The sequence below is a fragment of the Meles meles genome, chromosome 17 (assembly GCF_922984935.1).
Source record: "Meles meles chromosome 17, mMelMel3.1 paternal haplotype, whole genome shotgun sequence".
Classification (NCBI taxonomy): domain Eukaryota; kingdom Metazoa; phylum Chordata; class Mammalia; order Carnivora; family Mustelidae; genus Meles; species Meles meles.
In genome coordinates, this window is record NC_060082.1 from 771,691 (window position 1) to 791,339 (window position 19,649).

At 56.9% G+C, this 19,649-nt stretch overlaps 1 protein-coding gene across 5 annotated transcripts in view; it reads right to left on the bottom strand.

Moving 5' to 3' along the window:
• ADAR (adenosine deaminase RNA specific) overlaps positions 1 to 19,649 on the bottom strand; it is a 36,157-nt gene that overhangs the window by 13,049 nt on the left and 3,459 nt on the right. For 2 of the 5 annotated variants that reach the window (XM_045982226.1, XM_045982224.1), the window contains exons 1-4: positions 8,239 to 8,392; positions 2,424 to 3,823; positions 655 to 838; positions 152 to 300 (exon numbers count right to left, since the gene is read on the bottom strand). In XM_045982226.1, coding sequence (XP_045838182.1) covers positions 152 to 300; positions 655 to 838; positions 2,424 to 3,823; positions 8,239 to 8,253 — 1,748 coding nt within the window. In that variant the 5' untranslated portion in view covers positions 8,254 to 8,392. Of the gene's footprint in view, positions 1 to 151; positions 301 to 654; positions 839 to 2,423; positions 3,824 to 3,957; positions 4,105 to 8,238; positions 8,393 to 19,649 lie in introns of those variants that run through there. The other 3 variants (XM_045982225.1, XM_045982228.1, XM_045982227.1) reach the window with 3 other exon arrangements.

The window sequence follows — 19,649 nt, forward strand, 5'->3', positions numbered from 1 at the left end:
ACGGCGGTGAGCGCACCGCACGGCCCCCCGCTTCCCGTGTGGAGGACAGGCGACGGCCCGGCAGGATGACCGGCCGCCCCTCGGAAGGCGAGGAGGGCATTCTCGCTCTTCCGGGAAAGCCCGGCGGAGATGCCCGATGCCAGAGAAGTACTTGGGGTCGTGGGCGGGGCCTTCTCTGGACAGGAGGCGGAACTCGCAGGACGCCCCCAGCTTGTGCACACACTCCAGCAAGGTGGTGACCGGGTTCTTCCCCGAAAACAAGGCTGCCGCGGAAGGGGCGCTGGGCTGGGACTCTGCCGACTGGAGAAAACGAGAGATGAGAGAAACGGCTGAGAAACCGCGGTTGCTGCGTCCCGGCGGGGAGACTGGCGAGGGGTCAACCCCACGCGAGGGGCTGACGGCCCAGAGGGAGAGGGCCGAGGGAGGCGGAGGGCACGGCAGCAAAGGCCGCGTCACTAAGCCGTCCTGCGTCCCGTGTCTCATCTGCCAGCGACGGAGCTTGGACTCGGCCGTCTCTGAGGCCGCTCTCCAGCCTGGTGGTCTGTAACCCCAGCTGTGCTGGGAGGCGGGCAAGCAGGGGCGCTGGGTGTGGGGCAGGGGAGTGAGGCCAAGGCAGGGGCGGAGCACGGGGCCCCCAGAAGGCAAGATGCCCACCTTCTCTGAGCTCTTCTCTGTGGAGCAGCCGTAGGGCTCTTCTGGTCTTCCCCCGTCCTTGGCTTTCGCTTCCTCGAGCAGGATGGTCATGGCTTTGAGGGCCGCGTCCTGCTTGGCCACCTTCTTGCTGCCGGCTTCCGCCGGGGGGAATTCTCGGCCACCAATGATGACTTGGAATTTAAATCTTGAAAGTGAGGAGATGGGTGAGTGCGGGCCTGGCCGTGCCTGCCGCCCTCCCCGCGGGGCCCCGCACCCCAGGGCCCTCCTGCGACGCATGGGGGCTTCCGTCCCTTTGGAGCCTCAGCTGCTACCTTCCGGAGACACAGCAGCCAGGGACCCTTCCCAGAGCTCATCAGAGCAAACACGGCTGCGGGGAGACCCGCCATCACCAACGAGTCAAGAGAGAGTTCAGAGAGCACAGACAACACGAGCCAAAGCCTCCACTGCGGCGACCCGCAGCCTTCGTTCTCGAGCAGCGGGTCCACTGGCGGCCGCTGGGGCGGCTCCTGCAGACAGTGAAGCTCCTTCCGCACGGCCTCGCGCGCACAGAGCCCCGAGCCTGCCTGGCCTCACACTTGAGGCACCTGTGGGCCCTGGGTCCTCCCCTGCCCCCACTCCCTGGAGACCAGGCCCTACGGTTGGGTCTGAGTCAGCTAAGGCCCATCTGTCCAGAGCCCCTGGTCACAGAGAAGACCAAAAAGCCTTCGTTCTGGGCCCCTGGACTTAACCTGGACCTCCTGCGCTCCAGTTCTCACATCTGTTTGGGTGTTTGCTCAACCCGCGACTTCGCTGAGAGAAGCGGGTCAAACCTCTTACCCGTTAGGTCTTCTGAAGTATTTGTACGTTGCACCAACGTTTCTCATAGCTGGAGTCCAAAAAAAGGTTAACCACAAAACCTACTGCTTGCCCCCAGTTCTGGGGGGTGGGGAGTGGAGGGAAAGAAGGGCACGCCGCTGCCGCCCTCCCCCCCACCCTCGGTCCCAGACATAGAGCAGTCCTGGCCCTGCCGGCTTCCGGACACACACCCCCGTCTCAACTGTGCTCCTGCCGGCTGTCTCTGTCATAAAGATGATGGACAGAAGGAGCAAGGGTCACCGCTGGGAAGCCCCGCCCTTGGACACCAGCCCACGAACCCAGGAGACAAGGGGACTCTCTCCCTCCCCCAATGGCCCACTCGGGGGCGGCACGGTGCGGCCTCTGGTCTTCAGCAGCCCCATCTAGGCAGCCCCCCATCTCGCCCGGTCTGTTCAGCGGCCTGCAGGGGCCTACGGTGTGGGGCCCGGCTGGCTGCTGGAGCAAGAAACTTTCTGACTGCACAGATCAGGAGGCCGTAACTTCCACCTCGGACAGGCGGGCAGCTGTGGGCGCTCACACTACCTGGTCCCCGGGGGAGCTGAGCCGCATGAGGACCTGCCCCTGCTTCCCGTGTGTGCGCCCCGGGCCACCCGACCTGTTCTGTGCCTGTCCTGGGAACTCAGCTCAGGGAAGGGAGGGAAGGACCCGGGCATGGGGGTGGGGTCCAGGCTCCACGTCCTCCAGCCCTCGGAGGCATGACACTGAGGTACGGAAGCTGGTTCGAGGAAGCTGCCTCCCAGCCCGAGGGTCGGCCACCCCCTGACTGGCTGCTGCGAGGCCCGCACCTCGGGAGGAAGGGCCGGCGGCAGGGCGAGCTCCCCGCAAGATAGAGGGGCCAAGGGAAGAGGCGGGGGCCCCACGAGGGGCGAGGCTGCCTGGCACGGGTGCGGGTCTGGCTGGCGGTGGTCTCTCACCGAGGCTCGTGGGGTGGCCCGCTCTGCTCCAGCAGGTTGAACTCGCAGGTCTGGCTGGCGAACTGGGCGTACTCGAGCAGCCCGCTGATGGGGTTCTTCAGCTGACATTCGGTCAGCTTCTTGTAGGGGGAGCACCGCGGCCAGCCGTGGCTGTAGAAGGACGGCATCTCCATGATGGCACGGAACTCGCCCGGCGCGGCGCGGATGCTGTTCAGGTCGTCCGGGATGTCGTCCGTGGCCCACTGGCCGTTCTCAAAGTCCACGTAGCCTGTCCTCGTGGGGCCGTTGTCGTGCGCCGGCGGCTTCGGCCTCACCGGCTCCGGCACCGCCTCCTGCCTGTTCTCCAGCTTCAGGACCGGCTCCTGCCCGTTCCGCACCACGGCGGCCGCGACACTGTCCGAGGTGTCCGGTGCAGCCGGGGGACGGGAGGGGGGCACCGCATCGCCTCTGGTTTCGGGGACAGCGGCCACGCTTCTCTTCATCTGGACGCGCTCCCGCTTCTTGTCGGTCAGGTGCCACACCGGGGGAGTGGCGCCCAGCCGGTACACGTCGCCCTGCCGCTCCAGGTCGACCAGCACGGCGTTGACATCCCGGGCCCTGCTGAGGCCGATGTTCTTCGCCACGTTCAGGGCAGAGGCGCCACACACGTCGAACAGGAAGTCACAGACTTTCTCCCTGATCTCGGCCATGTCCAAAGGCTCGGGAGGGCCTTCCAAGCCAGGCTCGCAGCTTCCGTCTTCAGTTTCCAAACCGGGGTCCGAGGCGGGCACGTCCCAGCTGCGGCTGCAGGCGCTGGCTACCTGGTTGTGCCGGCTCCCGGCCTGAGCGGCGACTCTCCACAGAGGGGGTGTTCCTGCCTCCCGACACAGCTGACCCTTCTTCTCCAGAGAATACAGAACTCGATTGACTTCCTTCTTCGGGACTCTGAGCCTCCCAGCCAGATCATGGGCCGTGGCAGCCGTCCCTTCCCCGAGCTGCTGCAGGACGAGCTGCGAGACTCTCTCGTCCTGGCCCTGGCGGATACCGAGCTCCTGGAAGTGCGAGGAGAGCCTGTCCACACCTCTCCACGGCAGAGCGCGGCCCCGCTGGGGAGGACGCGGGCACGCCCTCGGGAGCACCTGATGTCGGGGAGGCACGCCCGCCCGGACACCCCAGGCCCCCAGCTCCCTGCTCCCGGCAGGCAGGCCTGGAAACCTCGGCCGGAGTTCAGAGACCAGCGGTGGCAGTGATGGCGTCTGCTTTCCGGTCAGGGGGGCTTCAGGGAGCAGCCCCTTGAGAAACTCTATTTGCTGGAGTTGGAAGAGATTCGGGGGAGATGCAGGCCCCGGCTGCTGCTGTCTGGGCCTGCTGTGCTCATGGCTTCGGAGGCTCTGGGGGCGGGATCTGGTGAGTGAACACCCCTGCGGAACGAGAAGAGGGAAGAGAATGTGAACAAGGACCTGGGCCGTGGACCTGTCCCTTCTCTCTGCCTGGGGAGGCCACACCTGCCTCCCGAGGGGTGGAGAGGCAAGGGCGAGGCGGGCGGGCAACCCACCCGGCACTGCCCAGGGGCCGCCGCCGGGAAGGGCAAGGGGAGCCGTCGGGGGCGCCCGGGGCGGCTGTGGCAGCTGGGCCTCTCCCGCGAGCCTTGCGCACTCTCCTGCCTCGGCAGGATTCTGGGGGGTTGAAATGAATCCTTCCACTTTGCAAATTAAGTTCCCTTTTAAGATAAAAACAAAGAAATAAATGTTACTTTGTTTTAAAAACAAAAATTCAAAATGCCCAGGGAGCCCCAGGTCAGGACACGCTCTGGGCAGGACAACAAACTCACGACCTGGAGCCCAGCCCCCCAAGGCCACGAGGGACGCACTTTCCCACGGGCAACCCTCACAGCTTCACCTGCTCGCCACTGCCTCCCCGGGAAGCCCAGAATTTGGTTTTGGGTGGGGGGATGCTTTCCTTGGGGAAGGAAGAAGACACGGTCTTCACATTTCAGCGTGCCGGCCAGGTTTGGAAGAGACACTGGGCACTTGCGCCCACACCGCCCAGCCTCTCCCACGTGTCTGGTGTCGGCAGGGCCCCTTCTTGGACACCTTGGTCTCACCCCCCAAGTCCCCACACTGCCCTCTCCAGAGCTGTTTCCACCCCCGTCCCTCAGAATCCTGCTCCCCAGGACAAGGGCTGCCCTGAACTGGCACCTCCCAGAACACTGTGCTCCTGTGACCCCTGCCCCCACCCAGGGCAGCGCTCACCCTGTCCCTGGAGCTGCTCACTGGAAGGGGGAGGGGCAGGAGGTATTTAAGGGACCTGGGGGGGCGACCTCTAGCAACATCATCTCCTCATGCTTGTCCACCCCCCGTCCCCCATCGGAAGGTCCTGAAAGCTCCAGGGACCACAGGCAATTATAACCGTGGCGGTCACCCCCCACACCCAGGCATGACCTGGGGACCCGAGCGCTCGGCTAGTCACGCTCACCACCGCCTCCTCCTTTGGCCACCTGACTGGCTGGTCCACTCCTCACTCACTCTCCCCGTTCTGCTAGCTGGGGCGACAAGCACCCCTCGAACCCTGACACGCTCCCAGGAAGGACTGGCTGGGCCTGCAGCTGTGGCCCAGAGGCAGCCGCGGGCAACACGTGAGCCCCGGGGTCTGTGGGCTCAGTTTGCTGAGTCCTGCTCTTTCCGATGGCGACTTCCCTGTGCATCTCCTGCTTCGGCCTGGGACTCCCGGGGAGCCCCTACGCGAGTGGCCGCTGTGGCTGTGGATCAGCAGCCCCCAAGCCTTCCTCATTCTGACCCGACACACGCCCCCACTCAGCCCGGGTCTCACGGCCGGCTCCCTCCTCTGCCTGAGGCCCCAGCCCCCATTCCCGCACGGAGGCTTCCCCAAGATGCTGGAGAAGGACACGGGCGGTGAACACCCTCCTCTGAACTTGGATTCCGTGTCCCCTGCTTGGTGGTCCACTCAGGCTCCCAAACGCGCCCTGGACAGAGACTCTTCCTCACAAACGCCCCTCACGCCGCCTTCTCTTCTTCTGTGTCTCCCTTGAGTGTGGAGGGAAGGGACATGTGAGGAGGGCCTCACCCTCCTCCCCCAGGGCACTTCACCACCCCGCGCAAATCAGGCTCCGGAGAAACGCCCCCCGCCTCTCTCCTCTGCTTCCTCCAGCCACCGCCGGCAAAGCTAAGACTTGACTCCAAATGCCTGGACCACCTGTCCCCTTGGATTCCCTGCCCCACCTCGAACACCACAAATTCCGAACCAAATGAACCCTTTCCCTCAACGCCCCCGGCCTGCGATTCCACGACTGCTGATGGCGCTGTTCTCCACGCAGTTATGCAGGGCAGAGACCCAAGCCGGCTTTGCTGCCTTCCCCCCTCGCCTCCCACGTCTACTAGGCAGTCGCCAAGCTCTACCTCGTCTACCCCCGCCCCGCCGTTTCTCATAAACGCGTCTCTTCCCAGCTCCGGCCTCTAACTGCTTCTCACCAGGCCGCCACACAGCCGTGATCTTTGTACCCGTACATTCCAGTCCAGTGGGCCTGACAGCTTCTCTGCGGCCCCATTACAAGTCTGACCCTCTGCTTCGAGATCTCCTTAAAGGCCACCTTCTTCTGGAGACGTCTGACTCTCAGCCCACGGTGTTTCCTCTCCTTGAGCCCCTCCCTCTCAACTCCTAGGATACCGTCCATTCCTTTACCTCTGTGTGTGTGTGTTTGACCGGCGCGTACACACTGTGTATCACGAGGCGATTACCGAGACTGGGCATACAGAAAGGACCTTCACGGCCCCAGTCCCGATACTAATGGGGGGACACAGTCTACTTCACAGTGAATGCCCAGGAGGCGAGGACAGAGTCTCCGTTGTCTCTGTGCTCCCAGCACGGAAGACCGCACCTGCCCTCAAGTGGATCCTGAACCAACATCTGCTGAACCAGTGACCGCAGCGACGAGCAGTCTGTGCCTTCGCTGCTCCTCCTGCTGACTCTACCCCACCCCCACTACACTGCTAGGGACCAAAGTGTATGTGGGTACAGAGCGGAGTGCCTGGCTCCCCGCTGAATTATGGGGACTTCAGGGATTTTCCCACTAGCTGTCGGAGGGGCCTTGGTGAAGCAATTATTTCGCAAAGTGGTTCAAGTCAGCTTCTAGCTGAACGTAAACTGCTGCTGCTTGGCTAAAACCTGCGAAATATCCGTCTGTCTATAGAAGAGGAACCCACAGATTATGACACATTCATGCCGCAGAACAGCGGTGCTTTGTTTTGTTTTAAACAGTGTGTTACGATCTATTCACGTCCACCTGGAGAACATCGAGCAAGGACACAGGCTGAACTAACAGCCACAACAGAGCTGAGGAACAAGCTCCAGGTTCATCTCGGAAACGGGACGAAGAGCCTTGCCACACTACGTGCGCCTGTGCGCACCCTGGAGCGAACGCAGAGGCAAGAAGGAAGGAAAGTCTGTGTGTGGAGGAAAGAGCAGACGTGTGTTTGTTCCAACAGTTATGCTAAGGAACTCTACAGGGAGATTATTAATTTTATTTCGCCCCCCCAAGTCTCTGAAGAGCGAAGCCAGAGCATGGTTTGCGAACAGCCGCACGGAGAGCCACTGAATGGCGTGAGGGTGAGCCAGCGGGAAGCAGCCGGTGGGACCTTCCTAAGACCCTCAACACCCCACACCGGTCATGGCCGCGCCCACCCCTCACTTTCAGCCACTCTCCTACGTTTAGGATCCAGAGCTGAGCCCCCGCCCGGACCACGTGGGTTCCACTGAGTGGTGCACTGGTATGTGTGGAGAGAGGCTTTTCCTTCAGGCCAGGGCCCCCCAATCCTTTGGAAGAGGAGAAAGAAAAAAATATATGTAACTTTTGAAAATGGAAGTGTAACTTACATAAAGTTTATCCTTTTTGTGTACTACTCTGTGAGGTTTTCTTTTTAAAAGATTTTATTTATTTATTTGAGAGAGAGAGAGCATGAGAAGGAGGAGGGTCAAAGGGAGAAGCAGACCCCCCCCCCCCAGCAGGGAGCCAACGTGGGACTCGATCCGGAAACTCCAGGATTATGCCCTGAGCCAAAGGCAGCTGCTTAACCAACTGAGCCGCCCAGGCACGCCACTCTGTGAGTTTTGACTGTACAGACTCAAAGCACATGCAGCCCTGCTACTACTGCCCGCCAGGATACACAACATTTCTATCTCCCGGGAAAGCCCTCCAGAGCTCTGCAGTTCGCTCCTTCCCCCGCACCCAGGCCGGGCAGCCACCATGTGCTTCCCAGGCCCCCGGAATCCCTCTTCCCATAGTGCCCAGGAAAGGGGCCCAGGAGTGCGCAGTCTTTTGAGGGCAGCCTCGCCGCCTGGCCTAGTGACTGGGAGGTTCCCCGGGGGGCATCAGGAGCTCCTTCCGCTTCTGGACTGGAGACAACCCGGCCTGCTACCCACCCATCTGCTGAGGGGCGTCTGGGCTTTGCCAGTTCCTGGCAACGATGAAGACAGCTGTGACGTGCACAAACCTGCTCCTACAGGTAAGAAGGGCTGATCTGCACCGCCCAGAAGCCTTAAGGAAGTGGGAAGGATGCGGAGAGGGGACTGGAAGTGAAGCCTGCTTCCCAGGAGGCGCTAAGGCTGGGCCCTCGCAGGGAGGGAGGGGCCGCCGCGACCCTCACCCCGGCGCATCCCCTCCCCCCACAGGCGCGGCTCGCCCCGAGGCTCGGCGCCGCATAGGTAACAGGCAGGACCCGCGCACAGCCCCGCGCACACGCACACGTACAGCCCCGCACCGAGTCTCCGACCCAAGCCCCAGCGCACGCGGGGTCAAGGGCGCGCGGCCCGGCCGGCTTACCTGCCTGGGGTCCATGGCGTCCCGGACTCATGTCCTGGGCGGTGCCGGCCGCCCCCCGCCCCCGGGCGCGACCTCCCCGGGCGGTTCCGCCCCCCGCCAGGTGCCGGGAGCCCGGTAAGGGGAGCGCGCGGCCGCGGGAAATGGCCCCGATTCGATTTCGCTTTCGTTTCTGCGGAAGGACGTCCCCTCCGTCCCCTCCGGAAAGTTTCGCGGGGGGCGGGGCTGGACCGGAGCCTTCCGTGCGGGGCGGCGGGCCGACAGCTGTGTGCAGGGAAGCGGAGGCCGTGCCCTGCTCGGGAGCGCGAGGGGCCAGCCGCTGCGCCCCCGCCCTGCGGAAACAGCCGGAGGCCCTGGCCTCTGCCTCCGGTCAGCACTGGTGTCCTGGGCGGCCGCGTGGCGGGGGGGGAGTGGGGCGGCGGGCGGCAGGGCCCTGCAGTTGAGTCCCCACCGTGGACCATTTACGCACATTGCCAGCTTGTTAGAAACGAGCCGCAAGGGACAACTGCACGGGCCGGGGCAGTTCAGGGTCCACACGGCCCCGCCCCCCCGCAGGGGTTAAGTCCTTTCCAGGCACCACCTCCCCCATGGTCATGGCCCCAGCTCCGCCAGGTAGACACGATTCCCAAATGACAGACGTGGAAACTGAGGCTTAAACAGCGCTGTAAATCCAGGCCTCACTCTGCAGCACCCCCTGGCTCACTGGAGTTTCTCCTTGACTTCCAAGAGGTAACTAGAGGGAAACGCAACTGCTTTCCTGAGAAGCTTACACAGTTGCTCTGCTTGGTCCAAGAGATCAGTTCCAGGGATAGCCCAGCCCCAGCCGTCCCCACCCGTCCCCAGCCGTCCCCACCCGTCCCCGGCCGTCCCCAGCAAGAACCTCATCCTGTGCTTCATCCGCCTTCCTCCCCGCTGCCTGTGAGATTCACCAGGCGGCCCTTCCCGGCCTGAGCTCCCAAGGGGCCTCTCTCCACCATCCCCCCTTCCCAGTGTGTGACATCCCGAGTCCATGTTTCCAGTGCGGTGAGCTTTCTCTGCTCTGTGCCTTTGCACGTTTATTCCTTGGCCTGGAATGCACTTCTTCCACTCCCGATGAGCCAGTCTTTCAAAACCTGCTTGATCAAGATGTCGCCTCCCAGGGAAGCGTCAGTCCACTCTGGCCTGGGGAGTGGCTGCCCTTCGCCATACCTCATTTTGTGCTTCTCCATGACTCAGCACTTTCCCCATCCTCCAAAACGACTCGTCACTGAACAGAACCTCCCAAAGCACCTAGTGCGCGCTGCCGAAGGTGGAAAGCACAGGGGACAGCGCCCTCCGCTGCCAGCCTGGTGGGGAAAGGCGGCCCAAGAATGGTGGCAATGCTGTGAATTACTGGGTTATGTATCTGCGGCAAGTCTCCTCCAGGCAGGAACAGGTGTTACAGAGCCTCACAACCCCCAGACAGCGACCTTCAGAGGGTTGGCTAGCTGACCAACAGACCCTGGGTAGAAAGAACAGGAACGTCCAAGGAAGAAACTGAAAAGATCAACAAACCTACACAAAACAGCACTCAATACTTCTCACTGCCTAGGGGAGATGCTCGGAAGCCCAGAGACTTACTGCCCATCCCTCAGACAGGCGCCTTGACCATGCTTGACCGTGGGGGCGGACCAGGTGGGAGCTCGGGTGCAGAGCGCTCCCGGTCAGCGCAGGAAGCCGGCTGACCACTACAGAGGAAGGTACACGTGCCCCACACTTAGCGATTCCACCTCCAGACGTGGCTGCGCGTGCGCGGAGTTCAGTTCCCTTATTCCTAACAGCTCCCAGCCTGGAGGCATCCCAGAGTCCGTGAAAAGGAAAACGGATGAAGGGTGGCACATGCCGATGATGGGATATCCTGCAGCAGCAGGCGTGACAGAACTTTACCACATGCAACAAAGTGGGTAATTACCGAAACATGACGGTGGGGGGCGGGGGGGAGTCACACGCATCCTCTCTGGTCCTGCGTACATGCCGTCCCAAACCAGCGGGACCGTTGCAGGCACTGCATCAAAGCCAGGACGGGACCACCTCTAGGGAGGAAGGAGGAGTTCTGACTCGGAAGGAACGTTCCGGGTGTGGGTGGCGTTCTAGTTCTTAACGCGGGTGCCGGCTACCGTTGCCACGGCTCACCACGTTGCACACTTGTGCACGGATGTGCGACGCTTCACAATCTGAAAAGGTTAGAAATAGCCCTAAGCTCTCCCCACTGTCCTTCCAGCCTGTTCCTGATGTTCTGCTTCCCACGAGAGTACAACGTGTTAGGTCTTACGTCTGTTTTCCTGCCTTGTGGCTAAAGAATCCCACAGCCTCTGCCCTTCTACAAGCTCGTCTAGAAAAGCCTCAGCCGCAGCCCCCACCACCACCTCCGTCCCTTTGGCCCTGACTTGGGATGCAGTGCCGCAGCAGAAAGGGACACGCGCTCCGGAGGGTCAGCGGGGGCCGTGTAAGGACACGGGCTCCCAGCCTCTGCCCCCGACAGCACCTGGCTCCCCCCACCCCCACCCTGCAGCCTCCCACTCGGTAATGAGGTGCTGATGTCACTCTCCATCCTGTTCTTGTGTAGGGACTCAACAAGCTGGATGGAGCACTTAAAAAATGAACCCAAAGTAACATGTCAATTGCAGAAAATATCAGAAAATGGGAATGAAGTGCCGCAATCCTCTGCTGTTAATTTCCCAGTGCAGACCTTTCCCGTGCCTCCTCTGGGCATAATGGCACCGTGAACGGGCAATGCCCCCTCCAGGGCCCAAGAGGGTCCACTGGCTGAGTTCCCCTGGGTGCACACACCTAGAGCTCCTGCCAGCAACTGCCTGCCCCAGGGTTACCGCCCAGGATACGGCGTGCGCACAACAGCCCCTCACTCCGCGCTGCCCAGCTCGGGCTCCGTGCCACTAGGGGCCCGCGACCATGGGGAAGGATGCGTTATTTAGTTTCCAATCTCGCTTATCTTTGCTTTTTAATATGAACGTTAGTCTGGCTTTGAAACGATTCATTTACTCACGTATAACCTGACGGCGTGGGTACAGCGGTCCTCCGACCCCGGCGTTCCCTACAGCCAGACCTTACGCGGGTTCGGGCTACGCCCAGCGGAACCATCTACGTCCCTTCTGGAAAGCAACCGTCTGCAAACTCCTTCAATATTTGCTCAGAACCCCGCTGCCTCAAGACCGCCCTGCCTGCAAGTGTTTGCTACTTAACTCGCAACATGTTATTAAAAAAGTAACAAATTACTGAGTTACTTTTAACTAGGCATCATTTCAGAACAGGGCATGCACAAAAATAAACTCCTGTTCTTTTTTTTTTTTTAAGGTTTTATTTATTTCTTTGACAGAGAGAGAGAGCACAAGCAGAGGGAACAGCAGAGGGAGAGGAGAAGCAGGTTCCCTGCTGAGCAGGGAGCCCAAGATGCGGAGCTCCCTCCCAGGACCCCGGGATCATGACCTGTGCCGAAGGCAGACGGTGAACCCACAGAGCCACATGGGCACCCCAATAAAGTCCTGTTCTTCACTCCTAGTTAATCCGTGACAAGCACATCGCAGAGCTCTGGGGCGCGCCTGCACTGCCTGCCTCTGCTGTCGGTCCCCCTCAGTTCTCGTCACTAGGTTGACTGCTTCTCTGGAACAGCTACCACGGCAGCCGCACGAACACCGTCTCGGCACTCTCAGGGGCTTCCCACAACGAGCCCACTTGCTCTGACAGCCCGTGAGGCTCCCCGCATGCGGGCTGGTGACTCGCCCAACGGCCGAGCCGCGCTCTGCGGCTGTGTCTGCACTGACGTCCGGGGTCAGTCACCAGACTGGCTTCGGAAGCTATGGGAAGAGACGCCTCCAGGACTCCAGAAGACACAGAGGTCTCCAACAGCCCCTCCAATAGCAAAAAAAGTGGTATTTACCAACTTTCAGCTGAGAGCAAGTGTTACCATACGTGAAAGATACAGTGTGAGCAATAATATCCAAACTGTGTAGGAACACTGGCTGCCAGGCCAGTGCCAAATATTTCACACGCAAGTTCGAACCATCAACACGCATTTAGTCTTCTAGAACCCCACAAGATGATCTTCTTGTGACTTGATGCATCAAGTCCAGACTCTCTCAATCTGCCTCTCCTACGTGAGGCCTGCCGGGCACAGGGCGCATGACTGCCTTCTGGTCTGGCTACTGGCCCACACTGGGGCTCCTCTGAGTCAGGGTCCGAAGGGGGGGACCTCCCATTCTCTCTTGCCTTCTCTTCATCCCTGGGGCCCGGCCTGCAAGTGGATGGGCTTAGCCCCAGCTTCCTGCGGGCGTAATGTCCCATCTCCATGATCTACAGGAGGCAGAGGGGCAGGTGCGGCCCCGGGCTAGGCGGGCTCAGCCTCTGCCCTCAGCCCTGCACTGCTCCCGGGGGAGCAGCCTGATGTCCCCAACAGCCATTTTTTTGCTGAACAGCCATTTGCCAAATGGCCAATTACCTGAAGGACCAATTTACTAAATAAATGATATGCTCACTTTTTTCTTTTAGCTCTCTAGTCTTAACTGAGGAGTTTTTAATGCTGTCTTCGTAACAGTCTTAGAAGGAATGTGCTCTGCCCGTCTCCTCTCCCAGCCGCCGCAGAGCTAGAGACTGCGGGGGACACTGGGGACAGCAGAGGGGTGGAGGCTGCGGGACTCCCGCGGGACTCGGTGCACTTTCTGGACCCTGAACTAGAGCATTTCCAGGGGTCCACAGTGTTATTCAAAAGGGAATGAAAAAGGCTTTTGCTATTCCTAACATAGGTCTTTAAAAGTCTTTTCTTCAGCGTTGACAAGTTCACAAACATACCAGCTACACATAGTAGGAGCCGGTGAGTGGACAGACAGCTGAGGAGGCTGACCTTGCAGACAGGAGTGATGCAGACACAAGGCAAGCAACATAGACAGCCCCCAGAAACTGGAAGGGGTTCTCGCCGAGAGCCCCTGGTGGGAGCCCACCCTGTGACACCGTGACTTCGGCCCAGCGGCAGAAATTTCGGATCTCTGGCCTCTGAAACTCTGCCGGTTCTGCGGCGATGTGTCCCGCAGCTCTGGGGAACGAATCCGGTCCTTGATGGTCAGGGATGGCCCGGGAGCTCCCACCGCAAAACAAGCAGAGCCCTTGCCCTGTAGCCAGGGATCTGCGGATCCAGAGCACCCAGGGCAGAAGGCGGACACGGACCGGCTGTCGGTGAGGATGTGTGCGCGGCCCTAGCTCCACTCGCTAGCTAAGCCAACGGTGCCCCTTTCCTGTCACCATCCAGCAGAATTAACATAGTTTGTTTCCAACAGCCAATATCGTATCTAAAACTGGTTGGGCATTCCCACTAGAATGAGAAAATACGGAGGGCTGCCATTACTACTGTTATTTTATTTCTTCAGTTCTGAGACGCACCCCTAACATTTCTGATACTATAATGTGAGTTACAATGTGTGGTACATTTCATGTGGTAGCCCCCAAAAGCTATTATTGAATCAGTAGCATGTTCTGTGCTCAACTGTCTTGGAATGAAAGAAATATGGTATTAAAGTTGTTTTAGAAACTCTAGCATATAATGGAAAACAGAAACATGAGATAAAAGTAAAAAAAAACAACAGATTATGTGCAGATAATATCAAAACTCTAACTGATCGCAGAATGAAAAACTTTGAGAAACCAAGAGCAGTCAAGGAATATGGCTGGATATAAGAAAACTATACAAAACACAACTTCTTCCTAATATGTAGCACAAAGATAATGTATTTTTTAAGAGCAAATAAAACATTTTCTAAAAAAGGGGAGAGAAACATCCAGGAATAATCTCAAGGAACGTGAGCAGCCTACGTGGGAAGAAGTATAAACCGCCGAAGAAGAAGTCCGAGACAGAAGGCGCGCCCACCCCACATGCGACGGCAGGACAGTTTCTGGACGCCAGCGAGAGCCGAACGCAGGAACGGTTTACTGCGATTTCTGATGAGGTTAGAGCAGTAAGGAGCGGCTATGTGACCAAATGACCGGAAAGAAGACAGTTACACTAATTAATTCACAGCCGTCCTGGCATCAAACAAGAATGGAGTTTCAGACCAACAGAGCAGAACCACATTCCCTAAACAGACCTGGTGTGTGTGCGTGTCCAGTGTATGGTAGGGTGGTACGAAGGAAGCCAAAAGCAGCAGGGAGGGGAGGAAGGGTGTGTCAAAACATGGAGCTCAGCCAATTCATTGGCTTTTTTGGGGGAAAAATCTATTTAGAGCCTTGCCTTATATTAATAAGCCAGGAAAATGACAAATGGATTAAAGGATTATCTGTATTTAAATAAAAACACTAAGAAACAAAGTCATATGTATGACTTACTTCATAGCAACGGGAGACATCAGAAAGGAGAAGGACATCTGTTCACTGCAGAGAAGTTTTGTACTTCAGAAAATATGACATTGTTTGAAAATACGTTCAAAAATGTATTTAAGAAACCAGGGAGGGAGCCCCTGTTACAACACACAGGCAAAGCTGAGCTCATAAACATACACGTACATCAGCTACTTAAACGGGATGGCGCGAACAGACGCAGAGCTCACGGGGGCCGGCGCTGTGCTCTATCCTTTCATACCGCCATCACCAGGGAGAGAGGGACACTCCTGTGGACCTCCTGTTGCAGAAGGGGAAACTGAGGCAGACCAAAGCCAGAAAGGTTGCTCAAGGTAACACAGCCAGCAGCTCCCAGGGCCACGACACTGAGCTGTCCCCGCTGGAACCGCAGCCAGTAACAAGACACTCGCACACACACAATGACGGCCTGTGAAACACGGGAAAACATTCAACCACACCAGTAAGTAACGACGTGAAATGTAGTACGGTCTATGTCTCCATTCACAAAATTGGCAACGCACCATGAGATTACTCAGTGCTGGCTGGGGACGCGATGCTAACCTTCACAATCTAGCCTTGGACTCTAGGAATCCGCTCTGGCCCTACCCAGAATGTTCTCAAATATGATCCGGCCACTGCCATCTCCCGTCCTTGAACCCGTAACAGCTACCCACTGGTCTTTGGATAAAGGCCCCACTTCCCCACCAAACCTCCGCTCTTCAGACTTCACGGAAGTCACGCTCCATTCTATTTGTCCAACGGCCACAGAGCACTCCTGCCGCCTTGAGAAAGCCAAGTCACACACTGTTTTCTCCTCAAGCCCTGTCCCTACGCCCGAGGGCAGAAGGCATATAAGACTTACAGTTCCCATAACTGTAGGAGAGCTTTCTTTGTAGTCTTTATCGCCACTTGAAGCTACACGTTTGCGGGATCGTTTGATTACTCATAATGTCTGTCTGTCCTGAGCACGCGAGCCTCATACGCCTGTGACCGAGCTCAGTGCTCTGGCAATGGAAGTGCTCAGCAAACATCTGCGGGGTGAGTGCACATCGATGACCGTATCAAAGAAAGACGGGGGGAAGGAAAGAGGGGAGGAGGAGACGCAGACGCTTTACTACACTGGCGGTGAGACCAGTGACAGCTTCCATTGTTTTATAAGGTAGCTGGACGTCGTGTGTCAAATGTCTTAAATGTTTGTAACCTCAGTTAATAGTCAACAATTATTAATAATAATGTAATTTAGGGGCTCCTGGGTGGCTCAGTCAGTTGAGGGTCCAAGTCTCGGTCTCTGCTCAGGTTTTGATCTCAGGGTCAGGAGTTCAAGCCCCATGTTGGGCTCCACATTGGGCACGGAGCTTACTGAAAAAAATATAACCCTATTACTAGTTATGATTGATAAACATAATAATAAAATCCTAAAAAGAGAATCCTGGGGAAGAGAATTTGAAATCCAGTATGAAACGTCATGTTGGCTATAGCATGGTTTACAACAGGGAAAAAACTGAAAACAGCTTTAATGTCTCTGGCTGGAGACATGGTCATGTGGATTCTGGAAGAGCCATGGATCCTACAACACACAAAAGTGGTATTTACAGAGTTAATGCCATGGCAAATGTTTAAATCATAGTAAGTGAACAGAACAATTTTCGCTTCGGAAGACAGTATACGGAAGGAGCAGGGCTTGCTGACCACTGCCCCACAATAACCCTTCCTCCCGGAGACAGCCCGCTTCCCTGAGGCCAGACTCCCTCCCCAGACCTAGAGGGCGGACTGTGCTGAGTCTAACGACCTCCACTTGGCAATTCCACTTTTCTTGGCAGTGACACGTGACAGTTTTGGCCAGGAACACACAACAAGCTGTCTGGGTTTCTTGTGGCAAAGGTCCCTTTCCATGGCCAGGAGATGCCCTGAGATGGCAGTGCAGGGCGGGCTGGGACACTGCGGAGGGGCTGAGTCAACCAAGGCCCCACGAGCCCATGGTGCGAGCAACATGGCGCCACGTGTGTGAAAGACGCCGACATGGATGGACTGGTTGGATTACCAGGACTTTCACTCATTTCTTAGTCTCCTACAATTTTCAAGTTTTCTGTTAGAAAGAATCTATCACCCCCAAAATAGGGAGAATCAGTAAGAATGAAAAGATAACTACAAAAGGCATGAAACCTGCCCTTAAGAAGCTCAGAGCCCGGTCATGGGAGCAGCCGTGGAAATAACGATGAAAACACCCACGCGGGAGCATTGTCAGACCACCACACCACCTCCCAGCGGCCCGGAGAGCTAAAGTAACAAACTCCCGGCCTCTCAACCGGGTGAGGACATGGAGCAACTGGAACTCTCACACGCTGCTGGTGGCAACGCAAAACCGAGTCGCCGTTGCGGAGGCTGCCGCTTCCTCCGGAGGCTAAGCACACGGCCACCCTCGAACCAGCACGGGCACTCCCGGGCACTTACCACGGAAGACACAAAGACATGGCCACAAGGAGACTTGCATGAGGACGCTCAGAGCCAGGGGTACGACGGGGATGGGGGAGCCGCTGCCTAATGCGCAGAGTTTCAGATTTGCAAGAGAGTAAGTTCTGGAAGCTTCACAGTGTGAATGCAGGTAACACGACTGCCCTGTATGCGTGAAAATGCTGACAGTAAGTTTCATGGTATGTGCTTTATACCTCAAATAAAAATGAAGGAGAAAATATTCGGAGCTTTACTCCTGAAAGCCCTAAGCTGGAAACAAACCGAAGGCCCGTCCCGTGGCGCGTGCGGACACTGATGTGTGTCCACGCAGACGGCAAGAGCAGTGCGTGTTGTAGGACCCCACTCACGTGAGGTTTTAGAGCAGCACAGCTAGTGTGTGGGGACGGCAGAGTTCTGGGGACAGCGATGACCAGGGAGGGACAGGAAGGACCTTTCTGGGGCGATGGAAATATTCTATTTTCCTGATCTGGATGGTGATTCAATGGGTATGTGTTTGTCAGTATTCGTTGGAACACTTGTTGTCTAGTGTACGTAATTATATCACAATAAAAAAGTTTTAGGGAAAGAGTGGGATGAGGAACTGGAAGGGGCTCAACTCATCGCCCTGGCTGCACACGGAAGAGCTGCCGGTGGGACAAGAGCTTCTGCCAGCGGACCGGTGGCCACAGAGAAACGCTGCCCACGCAGCTAAGAACAGAGAACTATGAGAATCACACTTACATTTCAACCTCGGCTACGTACAACAGGCTTTGAAATGTTCATAAGTTACTTTAAAAGGGAAAAATGTATGATACATACACTAGTGTAATATAAAATAAAACATAGACCTTCGTCTAATTCAAACTGATTTTATTTAAAACATTATACAATATTTTCATCAAATATTTTAAAATTGGAAAACTGAATATTAGCATTTTAAGGTAACAAAAAAGCAAAACATAAGATACTAGAATACAGAATGAAGAAAAAACATTTTAAAGCTTACAAGCAAAGCAAGAAATCAAAAAGTACAAAATCTGTCTACAGAATAATGAAAAATAGGTTTTGTATGTTTAATGAAAAAGCCAAAAGTAGATGGCAGACAACAAATTAGAAAAATATTCACAGCAGATAAAGTTGTTTGTTTTTATCATGAGCAAATATTCAGGTTTTTTAGGGCATTTGTGTAATGTCCAAAAAAAAAAAAACTTAAATGCAACTAGGTGAGTAGAGAAATAACTGAAAATTTAAAAAATAGGAAAAAAAGGTAAGCATATGCAAAAAGATTTCAAACTTAATTGTAACAGTAGATGCAAATTAAAGCCAGACAGTGTAGTGAAGCTTTTCCTTTTCTAGGTGAAGTGCCCAGTCCTGGGGCGGGCAGGCTGGGGCAGGCACCAGGCGCGCCGGGCGTGGCAGCGGACGTGGGGACTCACTTCCCTGGAAGCGTGTCAGGGCTGGCCTGCTCCGCACACCGCAGCAGGTGGAGGCTAAGTACGGGCTTTCACACTCACCCCTCCCCCAGATCTCCACTGCTACCAGAACTACCGGTTGGTGTGAGAAGAAGAAACAAAAGGGAGTGGGTGTGGCAGGGCAGCTTCCTGGGAGGAAAGACGCAGCAAGGCCGGAGCACGGATGTGCTCTGCGAGGCTCGGGGCCCTCCCTGGGAGAGGAAGACCAGCACCTGAGCAACCCTGTCCTGATGGCTGCCTCCACCCCCGGCTGGATGGCTCCGTGTCCCCGGGACCCGTGGTGGGTGCAGAGGCACGCAGGCCACGGGAGGGGAGAGAAGGCGTGTGGCTGGGCGTGCGGAGCATGGACGCACTTGGGTGATGACCAGACGACCAGACACACAGCGAGATCGCATGTCCATGTGGTGTATACACACCTGGGTACGTAGATCTAATCTCACTTCTTCAACGCCTGCACTAACTCCTCCCCTGGAAGGAGGCGCGTACCTCTGGGGGGTGAGAGGGGCTGCACAGAGGGGTCTCATTGCTCACGGGATTTTCTAATTGGGATTTTTTCCCCAAAGATTTTAGGTAATCTCTACACCCAACATGGGGCTAGGACCCCCCCTGCCCCCCGCATCCCGAGATTAAGAGTTGCCTGCTCCTCTGACCCAGCTAGCCAGGCGCCCCTTTAATTGGGATTTTTAGACTTTCTTGAGTGTTTTGGTATTTAAGAAGAAAAAAAAAAGTTTAAAAGTTCACAACCCTTATTCTCAAAACTCCAGCTGAAGAATGAGTTATTTATAAAAGGCTCAGACCAGTGCCTGGCACAGTGTAGGGGCTCAAAGAAATGTTTTAAAAATAAATACCCCAGGAGACGGACTCCAACCATGGGAAGAACCTCCACATACAAGCTGTCATGGTTCAGAAAGGGCTGCGTGTGGAGGGAAGCATTTCCACGTGGCTGCTCCTGGGGCCTGAGTCTTGGCCTCCGCAGGGACCTGGGGAGCGCCTCTGCCTTTCCAGGGCGGGCCCGCGGTACCGGGTTACAGAATTCAGTGAGAACGCGGTCTGTCGTACAGACTGGAGTCCTCGCCAACATGACATCAGCGTTTTCTCCCTGTGGGCAGATCGTTATTCATTCATTTAATAAAC